The 20,216-nt window shown below is 34.9% G+C and overlaps 1 protein-coding gene across 29 annotated transcripts in view; it reads right to left on the reverse strand.

Annotated features, from left to right (window-relative positions):
* The window catches only part of LOC309653428 (lysine-specific demethylase 6A-like), a 164,280-nt gene that overhangs the window by 42,468 nt on the left and 101,596 nt on the right, over positions 1-20,216 (reverse strand). For 23 of the 29 annotated variants that reach the window (XR_014259154.1, XR_014259155.1, XR_014259156.1 and 20 more), the window contains 3 exons: positions 19,027-19,122; positions 18,105-18,416; positions 1,373-2,145 (listed from right to left, as the gene is read on the reverse strand). Coding sequence is in view for 25 of the 29 variants with exons in the window: in XM_082448076.1 (XP_082304202.1) it covers positions 1,373-2,145; positions 18,105-18,416; positions 19,027-19,122 (1,181 nt within the window). In the remaining 4 variants the exon portion in view is untranslated. The remainder of the gene's footprint in view (positions 1-1,372; positions 2,146-18,104; positions 18,417-19,026; positions 19,123-20,216) is intronic. The other 6 variants (XM_082448073.1, XM_082448074.1, XM_082448067.1 and 3 more) reach the window with 2 other exon arrangements.

Here is a 20,216-nt window from a genome sequence, read left to right on the forward strand (position 1 = left end):
TAATTATTTCCATTTCTCTATTACTCTACCCCAGGTAAGTGCAAGTACAATCTATATAAATATTTAAAAGTCTTCTTTCAGTTTAGAATTTTGTCAGTAACACTCAATGGTTGACTGGTGATGCCTTCTAATAAAATAATCTTCAGTTCCTCAAAAATCTAAACATGTTTTAGTTTCAGCAATACAGAAGAGACATAAAACCTCCTAGTCTCAGGAAGAGATAGTCATTAATCAAGAATATTTTTTACATTTGAAATTCAAAACCTGCATTAAATAAAATAGTCAAGGTAGATTAAATAATCTTTAGGTTACATAGTTAATGGTATATATTTTCTATTTTATTTCATTTCAATCTTAATTAGAAAGACCTTTTTAAAACTTAGTATATTATTATTCAAATTTCAAATGTTATGTTCTAGAAAACTGTACAGAAGCATTACCCGTGGCATTCTAACAAACCTTCATACAGGTTTTATTTTCCTACACAGAACATTTATGAGTAACTGTGAGAAATAAAGTAATTTATGATTTTAGATTAGATTTTGTGTTTAATATGAACAGAATAAAAACTCTACTTTAAAAATCGTATAACAGGTGCTGAAAAATTCACTGTGGTGACGGTTGGCACACATCTGAACAAACACTAAAAACCACTGCATTGTACATTTCAAAGGGACAAATTATGAGGTATGTGAATTATATCTCAATAGAGCTGTTTTCAAAAAAGGTGGATTTGAATCTGTAGAATGTGGAAATCTACAGTTTCACAATATCAAAGAAAGTGTTCCTCATTCTTTGAGTCTTCTTTTTTGTGTGAAGGCAATAAAACCAATTAAGAAATCAATTTTTGAGGCCCATTCTTCTAAGAGTAGCAGAATATGGCTTCTCTTCCCAGGTAGTGTATTAACATTTCTCAATCCTTTCTTCCTTTCTCTTGTCCCTCCTGCTTAGTTTATAACTTCTTCTAGAGTCACACAAAATGTTACCAGAAAGAAAACAAACAGTAAGGTTTCCCAGGCTTTGCTGTTTTCTACCAAGTATAATTTAACCCATTCTCTGGTTTCAATCCCCAGAGTAAGGTCAATCACAGAGAAGACAATAACAATTCCGATAACAGATCAGTAATGCTACAGACATGCCTCTCAGAGAAAGCAGGTTGTAGAAAAATGCTTTTCACATGTGACACACTGATACGATAAAACCATAATATTGAGGTATAACAAAGTTAGATATGAAAGTTATTTTGGACAAGTGACTATATTATCACCTTTTACATAATTTTTATTTCTTATAAAATCAAGTATTATTTCAGTTTTCTGATCAAGTCAGGAGTCAACTATTTTCCCTTTGTGATACACTTTCCCATACTAACCTGCATGCCTTCAGAACTTCTGTGGAATTTGAGTATATGGACACAGACACTGATGGTATGATCTGATGATCAGTTTTGTGGCTAATTGTAGGCAGGTCTGTTTTATTAGAGCTCTGTGAGTTCTCTAGCCCTTCTCCATTAATTGTTTGTAAACTAATGTGAGGACTGTTAAGGCCGGTAATACCATGTGTGGTTGTCTGCTCAGTGGATTTTGGAGAAGGTGTTGTGGTAGAAATGACTGAAGAGGGTGAAGAGGCAACAGAAGTATTAGTCTTTGCATGACTTTCTGGGTGAATATTATTGACTTTGTCACAAGCTCCAATCACCATACTGTCACTGCCTTTTCCAACCAACAAGGTAGAGATCTGAGGATTGCATGAAATTAAATTTGGTGATGTAGAATCTCCATGGTTTGGATTGCAAACAGGTTCTGCCATCAACTGCTGAACATGATTAGAAAGTCCCTTGACACCAGCACAGCCATTAAGTGTGTCTCCAGTGTGCCTGCTTATTTCAGGCACTGAAGATCTACTTCCTGAAGATGTGCTCTCTTTGGTAAAGGTAATGCCTCGTTGTCCACCTGAGGTAGCAATATGAGAGGAGAGGTGATTGAAAGCAGTTCCCTGTGTTGAACTGCTAGGCAGCGTTCTATGTCCAGTCTGTTTCTGAATACTAGTGCTAACCGCCTGGAGATACTGGGCAGGACCAGTGGAAAGTGAAGGTTGTTCATCATTAGATCCTGCTAAATGTGAACTCTGACCTTTGTGAAGCCCCTAAAAAAAAAGAAAGAAGACTTTAAAAACCCAATGTTGTGGGTTTCAACTGAATAGTATGCAAACTCCCAATGTATACAAACAACAATACTGAGGGTTAAAAATTTTAAATAAAAGGAAAGCAAACAAACTAAACAACTAAATTGTGAAACATAATATAACCAAAATCCTAACAGTTGTTTTTGAAAGTTTCCATAATCTGCTGATTGAAGTGGTTAGTAATCTTTAGGTAAAATTATATAACTGGGCTGCTTAAAAGATTTCATTTATTAGCGTGGCAATGTGTTTCTTCACATTAAGTTTTTGAGAATTTTTATTATTCACTTCAGATACTTACATTTTCATCTTAAGAGAAATTTATGAGTAAATTTAGATATGGAAAACCATGCATATGGTCATTACCAATTAAAGCCATGAACACAGACTAAATAAACCAATCTACAATGCATTATGTTAAACATAGAAAGTATATTTATTAATCCTTTAAAATTACCACTGAACCTATAACATAGATCTAGGAGCGATCCTCAAAGAAGCAAAACATAAAATGTATGAATTTATTCCAAGGAATAACTTATACAGATTTCCATCCTCATACTCTGACACCCCACAATCCTAAAAGACATTCTAAGTTCAGTGTACCCACTGCACTTGACTGAAGGATAGTACTTTTCCTAAAATTCACACAATTAAGAGAATATATTGATCCTATTAAAACATTGTGATAAGGCAGTTTTTCAAAATTAATAAAAGTTTGAAACCAGAGAAAAGATATTTCACAGAACAAAAATCAAGCTATTTTTACCTGAAATTTATCCTTGATGGCATAAACTGCCTTAAGAAGATTCTCATTATATTTTATTGACAAAGTAACTAAAAAAATAATTACCAGCAATACTAATTAAAGTTATGGGAACAGTAAAAGAATAATTTAATAGTTTCCAGACAAACAACAGAACATGAAAACTAGTAACTTCTCTGAAGTTAGAAATATTGTAATACACTAATATATTTCTTACTGAAAACTCCATATTAAGAGGTACCTCAGAGCCCTAGAGAAAATTTTAGAACTGCTACTTCCTGAGATAGTAATTAGTTCCATAACAAGGCTAAAAGCCTTTTTCTTCATTGTGAAATGAAATGTGTCACAGTAATAACCTGAAAATTAATAAAAAATGAACTCACAAGTTATAAATACATGTCACTTTCAATCATCTACTTAAAATTTGACATCAGGCCGAGTTTGAAAATCCAGTATCAAGTTTTACCATTTAAAACACCTTGAACTAATTTTTTTTTTTATAATTTATTTTATTTTATTTATTAATTTTTGGCTGTGTTGGGTCTTCGTTTCTGTGCAAGGGCTTTCTCTAGTTGTGGCGAGTGGGGGCCACTCTTCATCGCGGTGCGCGGGCCCTCTCACTGTCGCGGCCTCTCTTGTTGCGGAGCACAGGCTCCAGACGCGCAGGCTCAGCAGTTGTGGCTCACGGGCCCAGTTGCCCCGCGGCATGTGGGATCTTCCCAGACCAGGGCCCGAACCCGTGTCCCCTGCGTTGGCAGGCGGATTCTCAACCACTGCGCCACCAGGGAAGCCCTGAACTAATTTTTAATCAGAAATATTGTCTATACACTAACCACTTTCACATTGGACACATTAAAAATGGATGTGTGTAGGGAAATCAAAAGTTCATTCATGATCATCAAAACTGACTGACAAATGAAATAATTAGAAAATAAGCAGCCAGCTTAAAAACTAACAATTTTATTACTCCTCTAGCTATAAATCAAAGTATTTTAAGCTGATAAATTCTTTTCAAGGGAATCTATGGTACAGTAAAGCAAAGGGAAAACCTGAGAACTAACTGCAACTTTCAATGTATTCCTGAACTGACAGTCAATATTCAACTGAAGGACTGTAAACACAACACAGGCCCTAATAATTAGCAGACCACTAATCTATTATGTACAAAGGGGAAAGTCATTAAAATTTAAATATAAAAACAAAAGATAATGGCTACAAATTTCAGATGACAGCCCTCAACGAGGAAGTTACTAAGATGGAGTTTTTAAAAGGTCAGAAAGAGAAAACAGAAAGGCTAGTAGAGATTAAAAATGACCAGTTATCAAGTAAAAAATGGCTAAGTATAAAAGAACAGACTCCCAAACACAATTTATGAAGAACCCAAAGCAGAACACTTATATTGATGAAAAACATTGTTACAAAAAAGTTCAGAAAAATACTAAATACTGTAAACACAATAACTGCACCTAACACATCATAATAAAACTGCTAAAAGCTACAAAGAGAAAATCCAGAGGCAGCAAAGAAAATGACATCATATTAAAAGGTAAAATGATCTCATAAACAAGACTCTCATAAAACATGAAATCTAGTAATCAGTGGAATAACATGTTCAAAGTACTCCTAAGAAAATGAACGGTAAGTGAGAACTCTATATAAAAAGAAAGTATACTTCAAAGATAAAGGTGAAAGAAAGACATTTCTAAAAAAAGTCACCAGCAAGCACAGAGTTAAAGGAACATTAAAAAAATACTAACAGAAATAATTCAGCTGAAAGCAAATGACATTACATAATACCTCAGAAACACAAAGAAGGAACAGCAGTAGAAATTTTAAAATGTTGATAGATGTAAAAGACTGTGTGTGTGTATATATATATATATATATATATACATATTTTTTTCTTTTAAACACACAAATGTTAAAGCAATTAAAACACTGCATTATTAGGTTTATACACACATTTATTAATACACATGGCAATAAAATCACAAAGGCACAGAAAATGAAAGCTGCTATTCTGTATTTAAATAATTCAAAGATATACCAACAAATATTTGCTGAACACAAAAAAGGCAGTAAATATGGAAAAGAAGATCAGAAAACAGATGGGACATAGCTAGAAAACAAAGAACAAAGGAGGAAGCAGAAATTAAGACAACGTTAACAACAACATTCAAAACAAATAGACTGAACCTTCTCTCCGCCAATGAGCAAAGACTGTCAGACTGGTTAAAAACATCAATATCCCACTACATGTAGTATGCAAGAGACATTTAACTTCAAAGATATAAAAATGCTGAAAGTAAAGGAATGACAAATGATATTTAGTGCAAACAGTAACCAATGCAAGTTGGTGTTAATAATACCAAAGAACACATTACTTTTCAAGTTCACGTGACAGTCTAGGAGAAAAACCACTCTTACTAAAATTATAAGAATTAAATCATACAAAATACATTCCCTGAACAAAACGGAATTATACCAGTATCAAAAATAATAAAATCTCAGAAATACTGAAATTCTGAAAAATAAACAGAATTCTAAATATCCCAAATTAGGAAATTACAACAGTAATTACAAAATACCTTAAGGAAATGATTTGAACATAAATCAAGAATATAACATATTCATAATCACATAAAAACATGGCTGAGAAATTAAAAGAGAACTAAGTAAATGGAAAGCTACTATGTTCATGGCTCAGAAAAATTAATAATTTGATTTATATATACAACACAACCCCTACTAAATGCCAGTAGGCACTTTTGGTACAAACTGACATGCTGAGCCAAAAAATTATATGAAGGTACAAAAAAAACAAAATCAAATCAACTTTTAAAATAACTAAAATGTTAGAGCTATATCATCTAAATTCCAAAACATAAAGTTACAGTGATAAAGACAATGTAGGATTATTAAGAAAAACAATATTGATTAGCAGAACAAAACAGAGCTGAAAAATACACTTACAAACTTGGTAAGTTAGTTTCTGACTAAGTTGGCAAGTTGGAAAGAAAAAAAGTTTTTCATAAATTATGCTGAAATAACTGGATATTCACAGACAAAATATACAAATATTAACTCAAAAAAAACTGAAGTGTGAAATAGAACTGTAAATATTCTGTAAGAGGATACAGCAGAAAATTTTTCAAACCTTGGTTTTGGCAAAGATTTCTTATATGTAATAACAAAAACATTAAATTTTAAAACCTTTGAAAAAAGATCTTCAGCAAAATAAAATTTTTCCATTTTAAAAGACATTACTAACAAAGTGAAAATACAACTTAAACACTATAAAGATATATTTGCAAAACCTATGTCTCAAACAGAACTTGCACTCAAAACATAATGAAATTTACATCATCATCGTTTAAAAAAAAGGCTTAAATACAAAAATTGCAAATAAGCACATGGAAATATTAGTTACTAGAAATATATAAATTAAACCTTATCATGAACCATTATACAGCTAGAATAAAAAACTATCAATATCACATGTTGACAAGTATATGGAATAAGTGTGGCCTCATACATTGCTATTAGGAATGAAAATGGTTCAGTCACTTGGATATAAGTTCAGAAAATCCTTAAACAGTTTAAACATTTTATCATATGACTCAGGGACTCCACTCATACAGACTCCAAGATACAGAAAGAAAAACATATTCACAGAAAGACTTTTATACAAATGTTCCTATTGGCACTGCTGATAATTTTTATGACTGAAACCAGAAAGACAAATATTCCTAAGTTAATAAATAGATTAAAAAATAAAATATATGCATGCAATGCAATAATAAAGCACCACATACACGAAAAGGTAGGATTCTGTTCATTTTGATCCCCATAAAAGTAAATGTTAAAGACAAAAAGCAAATTTGTGGTTCCCAAGGACAGGGACTGAAGAGGGAATGGATTGCAACTTATGAAGAATCTTTTTAAATCGGCATTATAGCAACAGACATACAACAAAAACATTTACAAAATATATTTTGTTGTGTGTCTATTATTTGAATAGATTTATTAAAGTGTACATAAACTGTACCTCAATAGACTATTAGAGAAAAATAAATGCATGTCATTCATCCATTCAGAGCTCTCATACATTTTCCCCCCTCACAAAAACTGAAATTCAGTATCTTTATAAACATGGATATAACTAAAAAAGGTCTACCTAACTGTTCTTACTCAAAACTCATAAAGCTATTTATCCACCCCTAGGTCATAATACTCAGCCATACTGGCCATCTTGAAAATGAAAACACAAAACTCAAAATTTGTGAGATGCACTCAAACCAGTTGTTGGTGGGAAATTTACAGTAATCAACACATATGACAAAAAGAAAAGAATCATCTAAATTTCCACTATAAAACAAAATTAAATCCAGAAGAGCAGAAAATTAAATCCATTGTAAGAGCATAAGAAGTATTAAGAATTAAAAATAAAGTCAATAAAACTGAAAATAGAAGAGGGAAAATGGCAGAAGCAAGAATAATTACAATCCTGCAGCCTGTGCAACAAAAACCACATTCACAGAAAGGCAGACAAAATGAAAAGGTAGAAAACTATGCACCATATGAAGGAACGAGATAAAACCCCAGAAAAACAACTAAATGAAGTGGAGATAGGCAACCTTCCAGAAATAGAATTCAGAATAATGATAGTGAAGATGATCCAGGACCTCAGGAAAAGAATGGAGGCAAAGATCGAGAAGATGCAAGAAATGTTTAACAGAGACCTAGAAGAATTAAAGAACACACAAACAGAGATGAACAATACAATAACTGAAATGAAAACTACACTAGAAGGAATCAACAGCAGAATAACTGAGGCAGAAGAATGGGTAAGTGACCTGGAAGACAGAATGGTGGAACTCACTGCCGCCGAACAGAACAAAGAAAAAAATAAGAAAAGAAATGAAGACAGCCTAAGAGACCTCTGGGACAACATTAAATGCACCAACATTCACATTATAGGGGTCCCAAGGCAGAAGAGAGACAGAAAGGGCCTGAGAAAATATCTGAAGAGATTATAGTCGAAAACTTCCCTAACATGGGAAAGGAAATACCCACCCAAGTCCAGGAAGTGTACAGAGTCCCAGGCAGGATAAACCCAAGGAGAAACATGCCAAGACACACAGTAATTAAACTGACAAAAATTAAAGACAAAATTACTAAAAGCAACAAGACAAAACTGACAAATAACATACAAGGAAACTCTCATAAGGTTAACAGCTGATTTCTCAGCAAAAACTCTACAAGCCAGAAGAGAGTGGCATGATATACTTAAAGTGATGAAAGGGAAGAACCTACAACCAAGATTACTCTACCCGGCAAGGATCTCATTCAGATTTGATGGAGAAATCAAAAGCTTTACAGACAAGCAAAAGCTAAGAGAATTCAGAACCACCAAAGAGCTCTACCACAAATGCTAAAGGAACTTCTCTAAGTGGGAAACACAGGAGAAGAAAAGGACCTACAAAAACAAACCTAAAACAATTAAGAAAATGATAATAGGAAAATACATATCGATAGTTACTTTATATGTGAGTGGATTAAATGTCCCAACGAAAAGACACAAGCTTGCTGAATGGATACAAAAACAAGACCCATATATATGCTGTCTTCAAGAGATCCACTTCAGACCTAGGTACACACACAGACTGAAAGTGAGGGGATGGAAACAAAGCTATTCCATGCAAATGGAAATCAAAAGAAACCTGGAGTAGCAATACTCGTATCAGACGAAATAGACTTTCAAATAATGTTACAAGAGAGAAATAAGGACACTACATAATGATCAAGGGAACAATCCAAGAAGAAGATATAACAATTATAAATATATATGCATCCAACATAGGAGCATCTCAATACATAAGGCAAATGCTAACAGCTTTAAAAGAGGAAACTGACAGTGACACAATAATAGTGGGGGACTTTAACACCTCACTTTCACCAGTGGACAGAACATCCAAAATGAAAATAAATAAGGAAACAGAAGCTTTAAATGACACAATAGGTCAGATAGATTTAATTGATATTTATAGGACATTCCATTCAGAAACAGCAGATTACACTTTCTTCTCAAGCGCATGTGGAACATTCTCCAGGACAGATCACATCTTGGGTCACAAATCAAGCCTTGGTAAATTAAAAAAAACTGAAATCACATCAGGCATCTTTTCTGACCACAACGCTATGAGATTAGAAATAAGTTACAGGGGGGCTTCCCTGGTGGCACAGTGGTTGAGAATCTGCCTGCCAATGCAGGGGACACGGGTTCGAGCCCTGGTCTGGGAGGATCCCACATGCCACGGAGCGACTAGGCCCGTGAGCCACAATTGCTGAGCCTGCGCGTCTGCAGCCTGTGCTCCGCAACAAGAGAGGCCGCAATAGTGAGAAGCCCGCGCACCACGATGAAAAGCGGCCCCCGCTCGCCACAACTAGAGAAAACCCTCGCACAGAAACGAAGACCCAACACAGCCATAAATAAATAAATAAAATTTAAAAAAAAAAAATCAGTCATAGTTTAGAAAAGTTTATTAAAAAAATAAAGAAATAAATTACAGGGAAAAAACATAAATAACACAAACACACGGAGGCTAAACAATATGTTACTAAATAACCAAGAGATCGCTGAAGAAATCAAAGAGGAAATCAAAAATTACCTAGAGAGCTTCCCTGGTGGTGCAGTAGTTGAGAATCCACCTGCCAATGCAGGGGACACAGGTTCAAGCCCTGGTCCAGGAAGATTCCACATGCCGCAGAGCACCTAAGCCCGTGCCCCACAACTATTAAGCCTGTGCTCTAGAGCCTGTGAGCCACAAGTACTGAGCCCACATGCTGCAACTACTGAAGCCCGTGCACCTAGAGCCCGTGCTCTGTAGCAAGAGAAGCCACCACAATGAGAAGCCCACACACTGCCAAAAAGCCACGCACCCGCTCTCCACAACAGAGAATGGCCACACACAGCAACGAAGACAAAACACAGCCAAAAATAAATAAATACAGTAAATAAGTTTAAAAAAAAAAAACCTAGAGACAAATGACAACAAAGACATGACCATCCAAAATGTATGGGATGCAGCAAATGCAGTTCTAAGAGGCAATTTTATAGCAATATAATCCCACCTCAAGAAACTAAAAGAATCTCAAATAAACAATCTAACCTTAAACCTAAAGGAACCAGAGAAAGAACAAACAAAACCCAAAGTTTGTAGAAGGAAAGAAATCATAAAGATCAGAGCAGAAATAAATGAAATAGAAACAAAACAATAGCAGAGAAAAGTAAAACTAAAAGCAGGTTCTTTGAGAAGACAAACAAAATTGATAATAAACCTTTAGCCAGACTCATCAAGAAAAAGAGGGAGAGGACTCAAATCAATATAATTAGAAATGAAAAAGGAGAAGTTACAACAGACACCACAGAAATACAAAGCGTCAAAAGAGACTACTATAAGCAACTGTATGCCAATAAAATGGACAACCTGGAGAAACGCTCAAATTGTTAGAAAGGTATAACCTTCCAAGACAGAACCAGGAAGAAACAGAAAATATGAATAGACCAATCACAAGTAATGAAACTGAAACTGTGATTAAAAGTCTTCCAACAAACAAAAGTCCAGGACCAGATGGCTTCACACATGAATTCTATCCAACATTTAGAGAAGAGTTAACAACCCCAATCCTTCTCAAGTTCTTCCAAAACACTGCAGAGGAAGGAACACTCCCAACCTCATTCTGCGAGGCCACCATCACCCTGACCAAAACCAGACAAACATACTATAAAAAAAAAAAAAATTACAGACCAATATCACTGATGAGTATAGATGCAAAAATCCTCAACAAAATACTAGCAAACAGAATCCAGCAACACATTAAAAGGATCATACACCATGATCAAGTGGGATTTATCCCAGAGATGTAAGCATTCTTCAATATATGCAAATCAATCAACGTGATACACCATATTAACAAATGGAAGAATACAAACCACATGATCACCCCAATAAATGCAGAAAAAGCTTTTGACAAAATTCAATACTCATTTATGATAAAAACTCTCCAGAAAGTGTGCACAGAGGGAACCTACCTCAACATAATAAAGGCCATTTAAGACAAACCCACAGCAAACATCATTCTCAATAGTGAAAAACTGAAAGCTTTTCCTCTAAGATCAGGAACAAGGCAAGGATGTCCACTCTCTCCACTATTATTCAACATAGTTTTGGAAGTCCTAGCCATGGCAATCAGAGAAGAAAAAGAAATAAAAGGAATACAAATTGGAAAAGAAGTAGTAAAACTATCCCTGTTTGCAGATGACATTATACTATACATAGAGTATCCTAAAGATGCCACCAGAAAACTACTAGAGTTAATCAATGAATTTGGTAAAGCTGCAGAATACAAAATTAACGCACAGAATTCTCTTGCATTCCTATACAGTAACAACAAAAGATCAGACCCAGAAATTAAGGAAACAATCCCATTCACCACTGCAACAAAAAGAATAAAATACCTGGGAATAAACCTACCTAAGGAGGCAAAAGACCTGTACTCAGAAAACTGTAAGACACTGATGAAAGAAATCAAAGATGACACAAACAGATGGAGAGATATACCATGTCCTTGGATTGGAAGAATCAATATTGAGAAAATAACTATACTATCTAAAGCAATCTACAGATTCAATGCAATCCCTATAAAATTAACAATGGCAATTTTTACAGAACTAGAACTACAAATCTTAAAATTTGTATGGAGACACAAAAGACCACTAATAGCCAAAGCAATCTGGAGGGGAAAAAACGGAGCTGGAGGAATCAAACTCTCTGACTTTAGACTATACTACAAAGCTACAGTAATCAAGACAATATGGTACTGGCACAAAAACAGAAATATGTATCAATGGAACAGGATAGAAAGCCCAGAGATGCACCCACACACCTATGGTCAAGTAATCTATCACAAAGAAGGCAAGGATATACAATGGAGAAAAAACATTCTCTTCAATAAGTGGTGCTGGGAAAACTGGACAGCTACATGTTAAAGAATGAAATTAGAACAATCCCTAACATCATACACAGAAATAAACTCAAAATGGATTAAAGACCTAAATGTAAGACCAGACACTATAAGACTCTTAGAGGAAAATATAGGTAGAACATTCTCTGACATAAATCACAGCAAGATCTTTTTTGATCCACCTCCTAGAGTAATGGAAATAAAAACAAAAATAAACAAATGGGACCTAATGAAACTTAGAAGCTTTTGCACAGCAAAGGAAACTATAAACAAGACGAAAAGACAACCTTCAGAAGGGGAGAAAATATTTGCAAACAAATCAACGGACAAAGGATTCATCTCCAAAATATATAAACAGCTCATGCAGCTCAATATTAAAAAAACAAACAACCCAATCAAAAAATGGGCAGAAGACCTAAATAGACATTTCTCCAAGGAAGACATACAGATGGCCAAGAGGCACATGAAAAGATGCTCAACAGCACTAATTATTAGAGAAATGCAAGTCAAAACTACAATGAGGTATCACCTCACACCAGTTAGAATGGGCATCATCAGAAAATGTACAAACAATAAATGCTGGAGAGGGTGTGGAGAAAAGGGAACCCTCTTGCACTGTTGGTGGGAATGTAAATGGACATAGCCACTATGGAGAACAGTATGGAAGTTCCTTAAAAAACTAAAAATAGAACTACCATACGACCCAGCAATCTCACTACTGGGCATATACCCTGAGAAAACCATAATTCAAAAAGAGTCATGTACCCAAATGTTCACTGCAGCACTGTTTACAATAGCCAGGTCATGGTAGCAACCTAAATACCCATCAACAGACAAACAGATAAAGAAGATGTGGTACATATATACAATGGAATATTAGATATAAAAAGGAACGAAACTGGGTCATTTGTATAGACGTGGATGCCTCTAGAGACTGTCATACAAAGTGAAGTAAGTCAGAAAGAGAAAAACAAATATCATACATTAACACATATATGTGGAACCTAGAAAAAAGGTATAGGTGAACCAGTTTGCAGGGCAGAAGTTGAGACACAGATGTAGAAAAAAAATGTATGCACACTAAGGGTGGGAAGCGGTGGCGGGTGGTGGTGGTGGTGGGATGAACTGGGAGATTGGGATTGACATGTATACACTAATGTGTATAAAGTGGATGACTAATAAGAACCTGCTGTAAAAAAAAATAAATTTTTAAAAAAAGATGTGGCACATATATATATATATAATGGAATATTACTTAGCCATAAAAGGAAATGAAACTGAGTTATTTGTAGTGAGGTGGATGGACCTTGAGTCTGTCATACAGAGTGAAGCAAATCAGAACGAGAAAAACAAATATAGTATATTGACGCATATATGTGTAACCTAGAAAAATGGTACAGATTAACTGGTTTGCAGGGCAGAAATAGACACAGATGTAGAGAACAAACATATGGACACCAAGGGGGGAAAGTGCTGGGGGGTTGGTGGCGTGATAAACTGGGAGATTGGGATTGACATATACACACTAATATGTATAAAATAGGTAACTAATAAGAACCTGCTGCATAAAAAAATGAAATTCAAAAAAAAAACTAGAAACAGAAACTCAAAAGAGAAAAATCAATAAAACCAAAAGTTGGCCCTTTGAAAAGATCAACAAAATTGATAAAGCAGGGAAAAAAAACCCAACCCCCATAGGACAAAAATTGCTAATAATAGAAATAAATGGCAGAGCATCATTAGAAACCCCATGGTCATTAAAGAATAATAAAGGAATACGATGAACAACTCTATACATACAGATTTGATAACCTAGATGAAATGGACCAATTCCTTAAAAGACACAATCTACCACAAATAGCACTGGGAGAAAGAGATAATCTGAGTAAACCTGTAACTATTTAAGCTGAATAACAATTAATATCTTTCCAGAACATAAAGCACAACCCTGCCCAGATGAGTTCACTGATGAGTTCCACCAAAACTTTAGGAAGAAATTATGCCAGTGCTCTACAACCTATTCCAGAAAATAGAAGCAGAGGCAGTATTTCAACTATACTATGAAGCCAGGATATCGATTACCCTAATAGCAAAACATTACAAGACATTGCCAAAAACATTACAAGAGAACTACAGACCAATATAACCTCAACAAAAATCCCCAGCAAGTATCAGCAAATCATACCCAACTAAGTAGAAAAAGATTTATACACGATGTCAAACTGGGATTTATCCACTGTATGCAAGGTTTATTCAACATTAGAAAATCAATTGTTACAATACATCAGACATCCACAGACTAAAAAAGAAAAATCACATGATCATGATAACAGATGCAGCAAAAGAAGTGACAAAAATTGAACACTTGTGCATGATAAAATTACTGTCACTGAACTAGGAATAGAGAGGAACTTCCTCCGCTTGATAAGAATATTTACAAGAAAGCTATAGCTAACACCATATGTAGAGGTGAGAAACTCAAAGCATTCCCCAATAGGACCACAAAGTAAGAAAAGATGTTCCCTCTCACCAGTCCTTCAGCAGCACACTCAAAGTCAAATGACATGACAAAACAAGAAAATGATGTAAAACGCATACAGATTAAAAAGGGAGAAAAGAAACTCTCTTTGTTGAAAGGTGACATAATTGCCCATGCAAAAATTAGAAGAATGAAGAAAAATAATAAGAAAGGGTAATAAGAAATATAGCAAGGTTGCAAGACACATGGTTAATACACAAAAGTTAATCACTTTCCGATACCAGTAATGAACAAGTGGAATTTCAAATTAAAATCATAGTACCGATCTGTATCAGCAATTGCCCCAAAATGAAACACCTAAGGAAAAATCCAATGAAATACATGCAAGACCTATGTGAAAAAAGTACAAAGCTTTGATGAAAAAAATAAATAAGTAAATAAAAGAACTAAATAATTCAAGAGAGTTTCCATGTTCATCAATAGGAAGACTCAAATTTCTTAAGATATCAGTTCTTACAAACTTGGTTTATGGATTCAATGCATGCAAATTAAAATTCCACCATTATTTTTATAAATGTTAACAAAGTGATTCTCGAGTTTATATGACGACACAAAAGACGAAAATATCCAACACATTATCAAAGAAGAACAAAATTGGAGGACTGACACAACTTTATTTCATGATTTAGTACAAAGCTAATAAACTAATCAAGGGAGAATGGTATTGGCAAAAAAAAAAAAAAAAAAAAAAAGGACAAATGATCAATGGAACAAAATATACACCAGATAAATAAACCCATAGAAATACAGTCAACTGATCTTTGACAAAGGAGCAGAGGCAACACAATGAATTAGAGATTGTCTTTTGAACAAGTGGTGCTGGAACAAATGAGAATCCGCATTTGAAAAAATGAATCTTTGCACACATCTTACACCATTCACAAAAATTAACTCAAAGTGGGTCACAGACTTAAATGTAAAATGCAAAAGTATGAAACTACTAGAAGGTAACGTAAGGGAAAAGTCTAGATACCTTGGGCATGGTGTTAACTTTTTAGATATACTTCTAGCATATGGTCATGAAAAAGAATTGATAAGCTGGACATGATTAAAATTTAAAACTTCTACTCTATGAAAGACACTATCATAGAGTGAGAAGACAAATCGAGATAGGGAAACTATATATACAAAAGACATATCTGATTAAAAACTGTTCCGCAAAATACAGGGGGAAAAGCTATTAATACCTAATAGTTAAATGAACCACCCAATAATAAAATGGGCGAAAGAGGTAAACAAACAGCTCCCCAAGGCACATATATAGATGGCAAATAAGCATATGTAAAGATGCTTCAAAAATCATTAGCAATAGTAAATTTTAAAAATGAGATACCCCTAACCTCTCTATTAGAGTTACTAAAATCCAAAACACTAAGGCCATTAACTGAACATGTCCCCAGAAATGTTATGTTGAAATTCAGTTCTCACAGTATCTGGAGGCAGGCCTTTAGGGGTGATGAGCTTAAAAGTGCGGAGCCTTTAAGAAAGGAATCTGTGTGCCTTATAAAACAAACCACAGAGGTTGATCCTTTGCTATCTGTGAGAAATGTGACTATGAAAAAGGATGAGGGCCCTCAAAAGACATTATAATTTGCTGATGGCTTGATCTTGGACTTCTCAGACTCCAGAAGTATAACAAATACATATCTGTTGTTTATAAACCACCCAACCTATGGTACTTTGTGTCTGCCTGAACTAAATAAGCAACTCTCAATTGGTGGGTGAAGCTACAGCAAAAAGAAGCCTGTCACTGTGAGAGGCAAATGAACATAAAAGTCCCTTTAGAACAGCAGTCCCCAACCTTTTGGGCACTTTTTCCACAGGGGAGGAGGGAAGGATGATTCCTACGCATCACATGTACTGTGCACCTTCTTTGTATTATTACATCATAATATATAATAAAATAAGTATACAACTCACCATAATGCAGAATCAGTGGGAGCCCTGAGCTTGTTTTCACTTGCCACTCACTGATACGGGTTTGTTATGTCTGAAAACAATTTATTATGGTCTCTGTGCAGTCAAACCTCTCTGCTAATGATAATCTGTACTTGCAGGCGCTCCCCAGCACTAGCATCACTGCCTCAGCTCCACCTCAGATTATCAGGCACTAGATTATCATAAAGAGCGTGAACTCTACATCCCTCATATGCGCAGTTCACAGTAGGGTGCGCGCTCCTATGAGAATCTAATGCCACAGCTGATCTGACAGGAGGCGGTGCTCAGGTGGTAATGTAAGCGATGTGGAGCGGCTGTAAATACAGATGGAGCTTTGCTCACTTGCCCACTGCTCACTTCCTGCTATGCAGCCCGGTTCCTAACATGCCACGGACCGGTACCAGTCCTTGGCCCAGGAGTTGGGGATCCTGCTTTAGAAGACAGTTGTCAGTTTCTTACAAAAGTATTGATAAAAGTCTAACAATATGATCCAATAATCATGCTCCTCAGTTTTTACCTAAATAAGCTGAAAAGTTAGGTCCACACAAATCTGCAGGTGAATTTTTATAATAGTTTTACACTATAACATTCCGGAGAAGGCAACTATAGAGACAATAAGAGTATCTGCGGTTTCCACACATTTAAGGGAGGTAGGAGGAATAAAGAGATGGAGCACAGGATACATTTAGGACAGTGAATCTATTTTGTATTTCTTTGAAGGGGGTTGCAAGTCATACACACCGGTGAAAACCTACACAATGTGCAACAGAGTGCATCAGAATGTAAATTATGGGATTTAATTAACAATGAAGTATTAATATTGTCTTATCACTTGTAATTAATGTACCACATTACTATGAGATGTTCAGGATAGCGGAAACCATGGGTCAGGAACTTTGGGGGACTTTTTGTATTTTTGGCTCAATTTTCTATAAACCATTTAAGAAGTGCTCTAAAATGCAGTCAATTAATAAATTTAAAGAAGAGGGTGTTTAAGAAATTCCTATCTCTACATCAAAATTTGAATAACTCCTATTTGCCCTTCACAAATTAAGCTTCATCCTTTGTGTTCCCTCTTCATAAACTACACTGTAGCCACATCTGTACTGCCTTTCCCCTTCTAAATTCTCAGTTTTCTGAGACTGTAACATCTTGGTTCTCACCTAAGCTACTTTCTCTGCATAACGCAAGTCACATTTTATTGTAATTTATGGTTAGTGAAACCTTATTAGTCTTTTTACCACATTAAAAGAAACGCTTCACAACTGGCAGAGCACTTATTATATGCAGAAAATATTTGCAGAGATTAAATAACTGCAATTAAAAAACATGGTCATGATGCCTTAATTCATTAAGCAATAGGATTTTAAAAAATTATAAGACTGTGCTTTCTTCCTTCTTTGCCCTTATCGCCAATAACCTAATTTATGTATATCAATTTTTACTGGATAAAGAAAATACACTCACATGCACAGATGAGCTTACAATGTAGTATTAATACTGTTAACAAAATTCTCAGATAATTGTGAATTATTTAAAATTAGTTTTTAAAGATAATATTTCTTATATTTTAATTTCTTCTCCTCAAGATGTATACAAGTTAAAGAAAAACTACTATATAAGAACAAACAAAGCAGCTAATCTTTCTTTTACCTGAGTGGAGTTAGATAGTTGTTTTCTCCATGGCTCTTCTGTGCTGCTGGTCAGGTTTGTGCCGTTATGAGGTAGAGTGAGTGTGTTTTGCTGCAGATAAGGCACATTTCCATTACTTCCACTTCCTGTTATATAATTATCGCCTACCAAAATGGTGTCTGTACTCCCTAGCGTTTTTGATGTGCCGCAAGGAGTATAGCCTGCAGAAAAAGGTCCACTGGACAAAGGCTTTTCAAAACAAGCAGAGCGTACTTCAAGCTGAGAGACACTAGGTACTCTGGGTAGAACAGTAGTTTGTCCTGTTTGTCTCATCTTCAAACACAAAAAAGAAAACCTCCTTGTATGACTTTGAAATGTATAATCAATACGTTCCTAACTTTATCATAAAAGTTAATCTCTCTAGATTAAAAAACATACATTTTAGAAATGAAATGCTATGTTCCTATGGGTAAAGCACAACTTTTTTCACTATAAGCTAAAGAAAGCTCTCATTAGTGGTATAATGGCAAAAGAAAGCACTGAAAATTATAACTTAGTAATTTATAGGCCTTATTTCCCATCATAAACTAGGGGATTTCAAATAGCCATTCCATTATGTTTATACCAAATCCCTGATAACAATCCTTACAACATCTCCACCTCAGTATGAATATTTTGTTAATTATAAAAAAATAAAAGTAAGCCTACAGAACACACCTGAAATATGCAAAAAAATGTAAAATACCAACTGTTATTTTCTAAACTAATTTGTGGCTATTTAAAGAAAGCGAACTGTCCATTAGTGACATTTAAAGCTCAGATATATAAATTCTATTGACTACACATAGGAAGTAGAAATATGTATTAAACTCTAAAAATATATTGCATTCAAGAAAAATACTTAACATAATAATAAATATCAGAATGAAAATGGTATACATACTTGTTGCACTAAGACAAGCTGAGTTTCCAACTGTCCCAGAATCAGTTTCTGTGCCGGATTTAAACTGTCTCTATTAAAGCGCAGCTGTTCCAAGTGCTGGAAAAAGGAAAAAGTATTCAAAGAAATAAGTAAGTCACTATCAGGCAAAGTGTCACTGAAAAGACTACAAACTCAGAAATTTTGAAGTGAAATACAGTGATTTCTAACCAAAAGTAATCAGTCCCAAAATGAAGTCCTTACAAAAAGCTAAGAAAAAGTAAAAAAACAAGAATTCATCTAAAGAAGGTAATTTTTATGTTTTGAGTTAAATATATGGACAAGAAATCACAATCTTCAAAGAGAAAGCTGTTTAACTGTAAGATGTGTTATAACAACAATGCTTAAGAGCAACATCATTTATAAAATACTGGAAATGATATAAAAGTCCAACAACAGAAAACCAGTTGAATAATATGTGGCTTCCGAGGAATTTTAAAATGTAGTATTATGTAGCCATAAAAGAACAAGGAAGCAATATAAAGACATGAAAAGGTCTCAAAGATACATCTTTGGGTAAAGTGAGCCAGGAGGGAAGACAGGTCCTGATATTTATACATAGCATTCTACCTGCATTTGAATAAAAGACAAAAAGGAATCTATATATATATATATATATATATATATATATATAAAAAAAAGGGAATCTATGACATCAGCATATTTTCTTGTACATGTACAATGTTATCTCTAGTAACAAAACAAAAAAACAAAACAAACTTTTGATTATTTGTAGGAAAGGGAAATTAAGTGGATGGAGGCAGGAACTGGAAGGACTCTTTATACCTGTGCACCCTATATTCTAATAATTCAGTTTTTTAAAATAAATTTAATTAATTATTTATTTATTTTTGGCTGTGTTGGGTCTTTGTTGCCGTGCACGGGCTTTCTCCAGTTGCAGCGAGCGGGGGCCGCTCTTCGCTGTGGTGTGCAGGCTGCTCACTGCAGTGGCTTCTCTTGTTGCGGAGCACAGGCTCTAGGCGCACAGGCTTCAGTAGTTTAGCATGTGGGTTCAGTAGTTGTGGCTCGCGGGCTCTAGGGCACTGGCTCAGTAGTTGTGGCGCACGAGCTTAGTTGCTCCGCGGCGTGTGGGATCTTCCCGGACCAGGGCTCAAACCTGTGTCCCCTGCACTGGCAGGCAGATTCTTAACCAC

This window comes from Balaenoptera physalus, assembly GCF_965194825.1.
Source record: "Balaenoptera physalus genome assembly, chromosome: Y".
In the NCBI taxonomy this organism is placed as follows: Eukaryota; Metazoa; Chordata; class Mammalia; order Artiodactyla; family Balaenopteridae; genus Balaenoptera; species Balaenoptera physalus.